Source organism: Chiloscyllium plagiosum, unplaced genomic scaffold, assembly GCF_037043375.1.
Source record: "Chiloscyllium plagiosum isolate Xiang-an unplaced genomic scaffold, Cpla_swu_hap1 HiC_scaffold_27, whole genome shotgun sequence".
NCBI lineage: Eukaryota > Metazoa > Chordata > Chondrichthyes > Orectolobiformes > Hemiscylliidae > Chiloscyllium > Chiloscyllium plagiosum.
The window spans coordinates 73,023,912-73,036,829 of record NW_028270165.1 but is presented as its reverse complement, the minus strand read 5'-3'; the positions used below and the strand labels follow the sequence as shown (position 1 = coordinate 73,036,829).

The following is a 12,918-nucleotide window of genomic DNA, read 5'->3' as shown; positions in this document are numbered from 1 at the left end:
GACTGTACAGGGTCAGTGTTGGGTCAGCAGGGGAAGGGTTACTGACTGTGTGACTGTACAGGGTCAGTGTTGGGTCAGCAGGGGAAGGGTTACTGACTGTGTGACTGTACAGGGTCAGTGTTGAGTCAGCAGGGGAAGGGTTACTGACTGTGTGACTGTACAGGGTCAGTGTTGGGTCAGCAGGGGAAGGGTTACTGACTGTGTGACTGTACAGGGTCAGTGTTGGGTCAGCAGGGGAAGGGTTACTGACTGTGTGACTGTACAGGGTCAGTGTTGAGTCAGCAGGGGAAGGGTTACTGACTGTGTGACTGTACAGGGTCAGTGTTGGGTCAGCAGGGGAAGGGTTACTGACTGTGTGACTGTACAGGGTCAGTGTTGGGTCAGCAGGGGAAGGGTTACTGACTGTGTGACTGTACAGGGTCAGTGTTGGGTCAGCAGGGGAAGGGTTACTGACTGTGTGACTGTACAGGGTCAGTGTTGGGTCAGCAGGCGAAGGGTTACTGACTGTGTGACTGTACAGGGTCAGTGTTGAGTCAGCAGGGGAAGGGTTACTGACTGTGTGACTGTACAGGGTCAGTGTTGAGTCAGCAGGGGAAGGGTTACTGACTGTGTGACTGTACAGGGTCAGTGTTGAGTCAGCAGGGGAAGGGTTACTGACTGTGTGACTGTACAGGGTCAGTGTTGGGTCAGCAGGGGAAGGGTTACTGACTGTGTGACTGTACAGGGTCAGTGTTGAGTCAGCAGGGGAAGGGTTACTGACTGTGTGACTGTACAGGGTCAGTGTTGGGTCAGCAGGGGAAGGGTTACTGACTGTGTGACTGTACAGGGTCAGTGTTGGGTCAGCAGGGGAAGGGTTACTGACTGTGTGACTGTACAGGGTCAGTGTTGGGTCAGCAGGGGAAGGGTTACTGACTGTGTGACTGTACAGGGTCGGTGTTGGGTCAGCAGGGGAAGGGTTACTGACTGTGTGACTGTACAGGGTCAGTGTTGGGTCAGCAGGGGAAGGGTTACTGACTGTGTGACTGTACAGGGTCAGTGTTGGGTCAGCAGGGGAAGGGTTACTGACTGTGTGACTGTACAGGGTCAGTGTTGAATCAGCAGGGGAGGGGTTACTGACTGTGTGACTGTACAGGGTCAGTGTTGGGTCAGCAGGGGAAGGGTTACTGACTGTGTGACTGTACAGGGTCAGTGTTGAGTCAGCAGGGGAAGGGTTATTGACTGTGTGACTATACAGGGTCAGTGTTGGGTCAGCAGGGGAAGGGTTACTGACTGTGTGACTGTACAGGGTCAGTGTTGGGTCAGCAGGGGAAGGGTTACTGACTGTGTGACTGTACAGGGTCAGGGGAAGGGTTACTGACTGTGTGACTGTACAGGGTCAGTGTTGGGTCAGCAGGGGAAGGGTTACTGACTGTGTGACTGTACAGGGTCAGTGTTGGGTCAGCAGGGGAAGCGTTACTGACTGTGTGACTGTACAGGGTCAGTGTTGAATCAGCAGGGGAAGGGTTACTGACTGTGTGACTGTACAGGGTCAGTGTTGAGTCAGCAGGGGAAGGGTTACTGACTGTGTGACTGTACAGGGTCAGGGGAAGGGTTACTGACTGTGTGACTGTACAGGGTCAGTGTTGGGTCAGCAGGGGAAGGGTTACTGACTGTGTGACTGTACAGGGTCAGTGTTGGGTCAGCAGGGGAAGGGTTACTGACTGTGTGACTGTACAGGGTCAGTGTTGAATCAGCAGGGGAAGGGTTACTGACTGTGTGACTGTACAGGGTCAGTGTTGGGTCAGCAGGGGAAGGGTTACTGACTGTGTGACTGTACAGGGTCAGTGTTGAATCAGCAGGGGAGGGGTTACTGACTGTGTGACTGTACAGGGTCAGTGTTGAGTCAGCAGGGGAAGGGTTACTGACTGTGACACTGTACAGGGTCAGTGTTGAGTCAGCAGGGGAAGGGTTACTGACTGTGTGACTGTACAGGGTCAGTGTTTATTCAGCAGGGGAAGGGTTACTGACTGTGTGACTGTACAGGGTCAGTGTTGGGTCAGCAGGGGAAGGGTTACTGACTGTGTGACTGTACAGGGTCAGTGTTGGGTCAGCAGGGGAAGGGTTACTGACTGTGTGACTGTACAGGGTCAGTGTTGGGTCAGCAGGGGAAGGGTTACTCACTGTGACACTGTACAGGGTCAGTGTTGGGTCAGCAGGGGAAGGGTTACTGACTGTGTGACTGTACAGGGTCAGTGTTGGGTCAGCAGGGGAAGGGTTACTGACTGTGTGACTGTACAGGGTCAGTGTTGAGTCAGCAGGGGAAGGGTTACTGACTGTGTGACTGTACAGGGTCAGTGTTGGGTCAGCAGGGGAAGGGTTACTGACTGTGTGACTGTACAGGGTCAGTGTTTATTCAGCAGGGGAAGGGTTACTGACTGTGTGACTGTACAGGGTTAGTGTTGAGTCAGCCTGTTTGTCTGATTCTCCCCCACAGGGGACGTTACTCCTTCTCCTGAAGAGCTTGCCCTTGGGATGTGACTTCAACATCTACAGATTCGGGAGCAGCTTTAATTCCTTCTTCCCGTAAGTGGGCGGTTTCCTGATGGGGCAGCGGCATTTGGAAATGCAGCGTGGGTCTCGGGAAGCTTGGCGGGGGTGGAGGGGGGGGGGGTGGGGGTAGAGCTGCCAGCGCGTGGCCGTTGATGTATCGCCGTGGATGCTGCAGATCTCTTGGCTGCGGCTGTGGGGTGTGCTGGCTCGGGTGGAGGTTGGGTCGAATCGATGTGTCAATGTCCCACTGCCTCTCTAAGCTGTGCTCGCTCTCGCTCTCTCTCCCTCCCGCTCTCTCCCTCACTCCCGCTCTCTCTCCCTCCCGCTCTCTCCCTCCCTCCCGCTATCTCCCTGCAGTGCGAGCATTGACTACACTCAGGAGATATAATCACGGCGCAAGGGACCCTGGCACCCCCCGCCCCACCACCGTGTCTGCATGGGTTTCCTCCGGGTGCTCCGTTTTCCTCCCCCAATCCAAAGAATGTGCAGGTTATGGTGGATTGGCCATGCTAAATTACCCATAGTGCCCAGGGATGTGCAGGTTAGGGTGGATTGGCCATGCTAAGTTACCCATAGTGCCCAGGGATGTGCAGGTTAGGGTGGATTGGCCATGCTAAATTACCCATAGTGCCCAGGGATGTGCAGGTTAGGGTGGATTGGCCATGCTAAGTTACCCATAGTGCCCAGGGATGTATAGACGAGGGTGGATTGGCCATGCTAAATTACCCATAGTGCCCAGGGATGTGTAGGTTAGGGTGGATTGGTCATACTAAGTTACCCATAGTGCCCAGGGATGTGCAGGTTAGGCTGGATTGGCCGTGCTAAATTACCCATAGTGCCCAGGGATGTGTAGGTTAGGGTGGATTGGCCATGCTAAATTACCCATAGTGCCCAGGGATGTACAGGCGAGGGTGGATTGGCCATGCTAAATTACCCATAGTGCCCAGGGATGTGTAGGTTAGGGTGGGTTGGCCGTGCTAAATTACCCATAGTGCCCAGGGATGTGTAGGTTAGGGTGGGATTGGCCATGCTAAGTTACCCATAGTGGCCAGGGATGTGTAGGTGCATTAGCCAAGTGTAAATGTAGGGGAATGGGTCTGGGCAGGTTATTCGGCACTGGGTGGGTGTGGACCTGTTGGGCCGAAGGGCCTGTTTCCATACTGACGGGAATCTAATCTAATCCATCTCCCTGCAGTGAGAGCGTCGAGTACAATCAGCAGTCAATGAAGACTGCCCTGGCGATGTTGGATGGTATGTCGGCAGACATGGGCGGCACAGAGATCCTCGAACCCCTCCGTGCCATTTACAGCAAGCCTTGTAAGGCATCCCACCCACGGCAGGTAGGCAAAGGCTCAGGGTGAATGTGCCGGGAGCCCTCCAGGTAGTACCCAGAATGCACCTCAGTGTGGCCTTCCAGCCTTCTGATGATTCCACAGCGCGCTCCCAGCCTTGAGCTGAAGCCTACCATGCTATGTGGCCCAAGACCCAGCGTGGATGGAGTGTCATAGGATCCCGGCAGTGTGGGAAGCAGGCCATTCGGTCCATCGAGTCCACACTAACTCATCCCACTCAGACCCACCGCTCTACGCCATCCCTAAAACCTTGCATTTCCCATGGCTAACCCTTCCAGTCTGCCCACCCCCGGATGCTATGGTTAATTTAGCACGGCCAATCCACCCTAACCTGCACATCTCTGGGCATTATGGGTAATTTAGCACGGCCAATCCACCCTAACCTGCACATCCCTGGGCACTATGGGTAATTTAGCACGGTCAATCCACCCTTACCTGCACATCCCTGGGCACTATGGGTAATTTAGCATGCCCAATCCATCCTAACCTGCACATCCCTGGGCACTATGGGTAATTTAGCATGGCCAATCCACCCTAACCTGCACATCCCTGGGCACTATGGGTAATTTAGCATGGCCAATCCATCCTAACCTGCACATCCCTGGGCACTATGGGTAATTTAGCATGGCCAGTCTACCCTAACCTACACATCCCTGGGCACTATGGGTAATTTAGCACGGCCAATCCACCCTAACCTATACATCCCTTGGCACTATGGGTAATTTAGCATGGCCAATCCACCCTAACCTGCACATCCCTGGGCACTGTGGGTAATTTAGCATGGTCAATCCACCCTAACCTGCACATCCCTGGGCATTATGGGTAATTTAGCATGGCCAATTCACCCTAACCTATACATCCATTGGCGCTATGGGTAATTTAGCATGGCCAATCCACCCTAACCTGCACATCCCTGGGCACTGTGGGTAATTTAGCATGGCCAATCCACTCTGAGCTCGTCTTTGGACTGTGGGAGGAAACTGGAGCACCTGGAGGAAACCCACGCAGACACAGGGAGAACGTGCAAACTGTACACAGAGAGTTGCCCAGGGCTCGACTCGAACCTGTGTCCCTGGTGCTGTGAGGCTGCAGTGCTAACCACTGAGACACGCTTGCGTCTTTTTTAATGTCACACAGACCGAAACACTTGCTCGTGCACACACACAAACACACACACAGACAGACAGTCACAAACACCCAGACACACACACTCTCGTGCGTACAGACATGCTCTCTCTCTCACACACACACACACACACACACACACACACACACACTCACACTGCCTCTCACTCCCTCAGCCACTCACACACCTTCACATTCACTCTCCCGCACAGAGATAGTTGACGGTTAGCTCAGTTGGCTGGACGGCGGGTGTGTGATACTGAGTGACCGCCAACACCGGCTGAGGGTCACCATGAAAATGCCACCTTCGCTGAGGTGGGATCACCTTTGGGTTAAACCGGCAGTGATCTCCCTCGAATGAGAGAGCAAGCGAGCAAGCGAGCATCCCTGTGTGCTGCTCTGAGACTGTGACATCTCTCTCCCCCCCCGCCCACTAATTCCTTTCCTCTGTTCTTCCAGCTCTTCGTTTTTACTGACGGAGAGGTGTCCAACACCAAGATGGTGATTGACGAGGTTCAGAAGAACGCCCACAATCACAGGTAACAGGGTCTGGGGCCTTTCTGTCTGTGGGCGCGCTGGGTGGGTGTGGGGGGGTGGTTTTGGACGCGATCCGTGCCCCTGAGACGGGCACGCCCGGGGGACCAGGTGCGACTCTCTGAGTGTGCATTTCATGGCATGAAACATCCCTCGGCCTTCCAAAATATCTCCCCTTACCTTGCCATCCTTGGCCTCTCCGGAATGCTCAACGCCCCCCCCACCACCAACACCCCCCCCCCCCCCCCCCGGGCTCTCGTCTGGATGAGTCTAAATGCATGAACTCCATCAGCCAGAGACGACACCCTAGCTTGGCCAGTCACTGGGCACTGTCAAAGGGACTGCCAGTCAGAGAGACGCTGAGCGAAGGCCCCCGGTCTGGGGTGGAGGTAAAGGTCACACAACAGTTATGGGAGGAAGAACGTGCTCAAGGGGAGATATCTTTCTCCCGCTCCCCTCCCAAAGGGCTGATCTGTAGCCCTCGGCCAACGGGCACAAGGTCAACGGGCGTTCTGAGCCCATTGGCCTGACAGTGCCCCCACTGGTGGCTGTTTGTCCACAATGGCAGTTGGGCAACACATCAACCAGAAGCCTCGTCGGCTGGAATCTTCGCTTTGCTGGCTCGACCGTTGGATTGTGGAGTTCCTGCACTGCGGAAAGCAGCCATTCGGCCCACCCGGTCCCGCAACAACCCTGCAAAGAGCACCCAACCCACCCGAGCCCGAGCCCTGCATTTTCCAGGGCTAACCCACGTAGTCTACACATCCCTGGGCGCTATGGGTAATTTATAATGGTCAACCCAGCCTAACCTGCACATCCCTGGGCACTATGGGTCATTTATAACGGTCAACCCAGCCTAACCTGCACATCCCTGGGCACTATGGGTAATTTATAACGGTCAACCCAGCCTAACCTGCACATCCCTGGGCACTATGGCTAATTTAGCATGGCCAATCCACCCTAACCTGCACATCCCTGGGCACTATGGGTAATTTATAACGGTCAACCCAGCCTAACCTGCACATCCCTGGGCACTATGGCTAATTTAGCATGGCCAATCCACCCTAACCTGCACATCCCTGGGCACTATGGGTAATTTAGCACGGCCAATCCACCCTAACCTGCACATCCCTGGGCACTATGGGTAATTTAGCATGGCCAATCCACCCTAACCTGCACATCCCTGGGCACTATGGGTAATTTAGCAAAGCCAATCCACCCTAACCTGCACATCCCTGGGAACTATGGGTAATTTAGCATGGCCAATCCAGCCTAACCTGCACATCCCAAGGCACTATGGGTAATTTAGCCAATCCACCCTAACCTGCACATCCCTGGGCACTATGGGTAATTTAACATGGCTAACCTACTCTAGCTTGCACATATTTGGACTGTGGGAGGAAACCAGAGCACCTGGATGAAACCCATACAGACACTGGGGGGAGAATGGGCAAACTTCACACAGAGAGTCACCCCCGAGGGTGGGGATTGAACCTGGCGCTGCGAGGCAGCGGCGCTAACTACTGAGCCGCTATGATGAATGGGACTGTGTACAAAATGGCAAGGCACAGACCTTTACCCTTCAGGCCCGACTTCAGCAGCAAACCCTCGATGAAGTCGATGGAACTGGCCAGTGAGACCGCTCAGCCCATCGACTCTGTTGTACCCTGCCGCGCCCCTACCGCCCTGGCCCGGCTCCTCCCAGTAATCCGAGCTGTTCCCTCCCGCGGTCCAGGTGCTTCTCCTTCGGGATCGGGCAGGGGGCCTCGACACAGCTGATCAAAGGCATCGCCAAGGTGGCCTCCGGGAACGCTGAGTTCATCACCGGCAAGGAGAGGATGCAGCCAAAGGTACGTGGGTCCTGTCAGGGTGATCGGAGCTGACCGGGTCAGGGGGGAGTGCAGAGGGGCTGGGGCTTAACCCTGAGCTCAGACAGCGACGGGGGGTAACTCCCCGGACACCCCGACACTGACTGGGGGGTAACTCCCCCAAACCCTGACACTGACTGGGGGGTAATTCCCCAAACACTGACACTGACTGGGGGGTAATTCCCCAAACACTGACACTGACTGGGGGGTAATTCCCCCCAAACCCCGACACTGACTGGGGGGTAATTCCCCCAAACCCTGACACTGACTGGGGGGTAATTCCCCCAAACCCTGACACTGACTCGGGGGTAATTCCCCCAAACCCCGACACTGACTGGGGGGTAATTCCCCCAAACCCCGACACTGACGTGGGGGTTATTCCCCCAAACCCTGACACTGACTGGGGGGTAATTCCCCCAAACCCCGACACTGACTGGGGGGTAATTCCCCCAAACCCTGACACTGACTGGGGGGTAATTCCCCCAAACCCCGACACTGACTGGGGGGTAATTCCCCCAAACCCCGACACTGACTGGGGGGTAATTCCCCCAAACCCTGACACTGACTGGGGGGTAATTCCCCAAACAACCCGACACGGGGGGTTAACTCCCCCAAACACCCCGACACTGACTGGGGGGTAACTCCCCCAAACACCCCGACACTGACTGGGGGGTAACTCCCCCAAACCCTGACACTGACTGGGGGGTAATTCCCCCAAACCCTGACACTGACTGGGGGGTAATTCCCCAAACACCCGGACACTGACTCGGGGGTAATTCCCCAAACACCCCGACACTGACTGGGGGGTAATTCCCCAAACACCCCGACACTGACTGGGGGGTAACTCCCCCAAAGACCCCGACACTGACTGGGGGGTAACTCCCCCAAACACCCCGACACTGACTGGGGGGTAATTCCCCAAACACCCCGACACTGACTGGGGGGTAATTCCCCAAACCCCGACACTGACTGTGGGGTAATTCCCCCCAAACACCCCGACACTGACTGGGGGGTAATTCCCCCCAAACACCCCGACACTGACTGGGGGGTAATTCCCCCCAAACACCCCGACACTGACTGGGGGGTAATTCCCCCAAACACCCCGACACTGACTGGGGGGTAATTCCCCAAACACCCCGCCACTGACTGGGGGTAACTCCCCCAAACACCCCGACACTGACTGGGGGGTAATTCCCCCCAAACACCCCGACACTGACTGGGGGGTAATTCCCCCAAACACCCCGACACTGACTGGGGGGTAATTCCCCCAAACACCCCGACACTGACTGGGGGGTAATTCCCCAAACCCCGACACTGACTGGGGGGTAATTCCCCCCAAACACCCCGACACTGACTGGGGGGTAATTCCCCCCAAAGACCCCGACACTGACTGGGGGGTAATTCCCCCAAAGACCCCGACACTGACTGGGGGGTAATTCCCCCCAAACACCCCGACACTGACTGGGGGGTAATTCCCCAAACACCCCGACACTGACTGGGGGGTAACTCCCCCAAACACCCCGACACTGACTGGGGGGTAATTCCCCCAAACACCCTGACACTGACTGACTGGGGGTGAATGTGCCATTGTGAATCCACCTTACCGGCACATCCCTGGGCACTATGGGTAATTTAGTACGGCCAATCCATCACTAACCTGCACATCCCTAGGCACTATGGGTAATTTAACACGACCAATCCCCCCTAACCTGCACATCCCTGGGCACTATGGGTAATTTAGCACAGCTAATCCACCCTAACCTGCACATGCCTGGGCACTATGGGTAATTTAGCATGGCCAATCCACCCTAACCTGCATATCCCTGGGCACTATGGGTAATTTAGCACGGCCAATCCATCACTAACCTGCACATCCCTGGGCACTATGGGTAATTTAGCACGGCCAATTCCCCCCTAACCTGCACATCCCTGGGCACTATGGGTAATTTAGCACGGCCAATCCACCCTGACCTGCACATCCCTGGGCACTATGGGTAATTTAGCACGGCCAATCCACCCTAACCTGCACATCCCTGGGCACTATGGGTAATTTAGCATGGCCAATCCAACCTAACCTGCACATCCCTAGGCACTATGGGTAATTTAGCACGGCCAATTCCCCCCTAACCTGCACATCCCTGGGCACTATGGGTAATTTAGCACGGCCAATCCCCCCTAACCTGCACATCCCTGGGCACTATGGGTAATTTAGCATGGCCAATCCACCCTAACCTGCACATCCCTGGGCACTATGGGTAATTTAGCACGGCCAATTCCCCCCTAACCTGCACATCCCTGGGCACTATGGGTAATTTAGCACGTCCAATTCCCCCCTAACCCGCACATCCCTGGGCACTATGGGTAATTTAGCACGGCCAATTCCCCCCTAACCCTGCACATCCCTGGGCACTATGGGTAATTTACCACGGCCAATTCCCCCCTAACCTGCACATCCCTGGGCACTATGGGTAATTTAGCACGGCCAATTCCCCCCTAACCTGCACATCCCTGGGCACTATGGGTAATTTAGCACGGCCAATCCCCCCTCACCTGCACATCCCTGGACACTATGGGTAATTTAGCACGGCCAATTCCCCCCTAACCTGCACATCCCTGGGCACTATGGGTAATTTAGCACGGCCAATCCACCCTAGCCTGCACATCCCTGTGCACTATGGGTAATTTAGCACGGCCAATCCACCCTAGCCTGCACATCCCTGTGCACTATGGGTAATTTAGTATGGCCAATCCACCCTAACCTGCACGACTTTGGACTGTGTGAAGAAACCGGAGCACCCGGAGGAAACCCAGGCAGATGCGGGAGAGGTGGGGGGGTGGGGGGGTAGAATGTGCAAACTCCACACAGACAGTCACCCCCGAGGCGGCAATCGCGCCCAGGTTCCTGTTGCTGTGAGGCAGCGGTGCTAACCACTGAGCCACCGTGGGATCATGCTGTGTAGAAATGGGATTGCTGCGTTTCACCGGGGTGGAGGGGGGAGGGCCCACTTGGTAACGCAAGCTCCTCACATTGAGTTGGAAGTGTTGTGAGGGGGTGGAAAACGCCTGATCTGTTGTCCCTGACGCCGACAGGTGCTGCAGAGTTTGAAGTTTGCACTCCAGCCGGCTGTGACCGACCTGACCATCGGCTGGGAGCTGCCGTCCGGACTTGAGGCGGTTCTCCTATCACAGAAGCCCACCGTCATCTTCAATGGTCAGCGGTCCATCGTCTACGCCCAGCTGAAGGGCAAGGTGAGGAACAGAGGCGAGATTTACCACCAGGCCTCAAGGTCGCTTTGGAGGGCCCAGGAGCATGACCATGCGGGAAATAAACTTCTCAGTCTCTCCGTCAGGGACCCCTGTTATCTCATCCTGGAGTCATCAGTGACTAGAAACTTATCTTGACTTGTCATATAAATACTTTTGGCTGCAAGTTCAGATAAGAGGGGAGGAATCCTGCAGCAGGTAACTCGTCCCCTGTTAAAGGGGTAGTCTCTCCCTCGGGGTCCCCTGTTAAAGGGGGAGTCTCTCCCTCGGGGATCCCTGTTAAAGGGGGAGTCTCTCCCTCGGGGACCCCTGTTAAAGGGGGAGTGTCTCCCTCGGGGACCCCTGTTAAAGGGGGAGTCTCTCCCTCAGGGACCCCTGTTAAAGGGGTAGTCTCTCCCTCGGGGTCCCCTGTTAAAGGGGGAGTCTCTCCCTCAGGGATCCCTGTTAAAGGGGGAGTCTCTCCCTCGGGGACCCCTGTTAAAGGGGGAGTCTCTCCCTCGGGGACCCCTGTTAAAGGGGGAGTCTCTCCCTCGGGGACCCCTGTTAAAGGGGGAGTCTCTCCCTCGGGGACCCCTGTTAAAGGGGGAGTGTCTCCCTCGGGGACCCCTGTTAAAGGGGGAGTCTCTCCCTCAGGGACCCCTGTTAAAGGGGGAGTCTCTCCCTCAGGGATCCCTGTTAAAGGGGGAGTCTCTCCCTCGGGGACCCCTGTTAAAGGGGGAGTGTCTCCCTCGGGGACCCCTGTTAAAGGGGGAGTCTCTCCCTCAGGGATCCCTGTTAAAGGGGGAGTCTCTCCCTCAGGGACCCCTGTTAAAGGGGGAGTCTCTCCCTCGGGGTCCCCTGTTAAAGGGGGAGTGTCTCCCTCGGGGATCCCTGATAAAGGGGGAGTCTCTCCGTCAGGGACCTCTGATAAAGGGGGAGTCTCTCCCTCGGGGTCCCCTGTTAAAGGGGGAGTCTCTCCCTCGGGGTCCCCTGTTAAAGGGGGAGTCTCTCCCTCGGGGACCCCTGTTAAAGAGGGAGTCTCTCCCTCGGGGACCCCCGTTAAAGGGGGATTCTCTCCCTCGTGGACCCCTGTTAAAGGGGGAGTCTCTCCCTCGGGGACCCCTGTTAAAGGGGGAGTCTCTCCCTCGGGGACCCCTGTTAAAGGGGGAGTCTCTCCCTCGGGGACCCCTGTTACAGGAGGAGTCTCTCCCTCGGGGACCCCTGTTACAGGGGGAGTCTCTCCCTCGGGGACCCCTGTTAAAGGGGGAGTCTCTCCCTCAGGGACCCCTGTTAAAGGGGGAGTCTCTCCCTCAGGGATCCCTGTTAAAGGGGGAGTCTCTCCCTCGGGGACCCCTGTTAAAGGGGGAGTCTCTCCCTCGGGGACCCCTGTTAAAGAGGGAGTCTCTCCCTCGGGGACCCCCGTTAAAGGGGGATTCTCTCCCTCGTGGACCCCTGTTAAAGGGGGAGTCTCTCCCTCGGGGACCCCTGTTAAAGGGGGAGTCTCTCCCTCGGGGACCCCTGTTAAAGGGGGAGTCTCTCCCTCGGGGACCCCTGTTAAAGGGGGAGTCTCTCCCTCGGGGACCCCTGTTACAGGAGGAGTCACTCCCTCGGGGACCCCTGTTACAGGGGGAGTCTCTCCCTCGGGGACCCCTGCTAAAGGGGGAGTCTCTCCCTCAGGGACCCCTGTTAAAGGGGGAGTCTCTCCCTCAGGGATCCCTGTTAAAGGGGGAGTCTCTCTCTCGGGGACCCCTGTTAAAGGGGGAGTCTCTCCCTCGGGGACCCCTGTTAAATGGGGAGTCTCTCCCTCGGGGACCCCTGTTAAAGGGGGAGTCTCTCCCTCGGGGACCCCTGTTAAAGGGGGAGTGTCTCCCTCGGGGACCCCTGTTAAAGGGGGAGTCTCTCCCTCAGGGACCCCTGTTAAAGGGGGAGTCTCTCCCTCAGGGATCCCTGTTAAAGGGGGAGTCTCTCCCTCGGGGACCCCTGTTAAAGGGGGAGTCTCTCCCTCGGGGACCCCTGTTAAAGGGGGAGTCTCTCCCTCAGGGATCCCTGTTAAAGGGGGAGTCTCTCCCTCAGGGACCCCTGTTAAAGGGGGAGTCTCTCCCTCGGGGTCCCCTGTTAAAGGGGGAGTCTCTCCCTCGGGGATCCCTGATAAAGGGGGAGTTTCTCCGTCAGGGACCTCTGATAAAGGGGGAGTCTCTCCCTCGGGGTCCCCTGTTAAAGGGGGAGTCTCTCCCTCGGGGTCCCCTGTTAAAGGGGGAGTCTCTCCC

The 12,918-nt window shown here is 56.6% G+C and overlaps 1 protein-coding gene across 1 annotated transcript in view; it reads left to right on the top strand.

Moving 5' to 3' along the window:
- LOC122546201 (von Willebrand factor A domain-containing protein 5A-like) overlaps nucleotides 1-12,918 on the top strand; it is a gene marked incomplete at its 5' end in the record, with an annotated part of 88,416 nt that overhangs the window by 30,468 nt on the left and 45,030 nt on the right. The window contains 5 exon segments of the mRNA XM_087975732.1: nucleotides 2,474-2,562; nucleotides 3,725-3,869; nucleotides 5,466-5,545; nucleotides 7,276-7,390; nucleotides 10,499-10,657. Coding sequence (XP_087831858.1) covers nucleotides 2,474-2,562; nucleotides 3,725-3,869; nucleotides 5,466-5,545; nucleotides 7,276-7,390; nucleotides 10,499-10,657 — 588 coding nt within the window.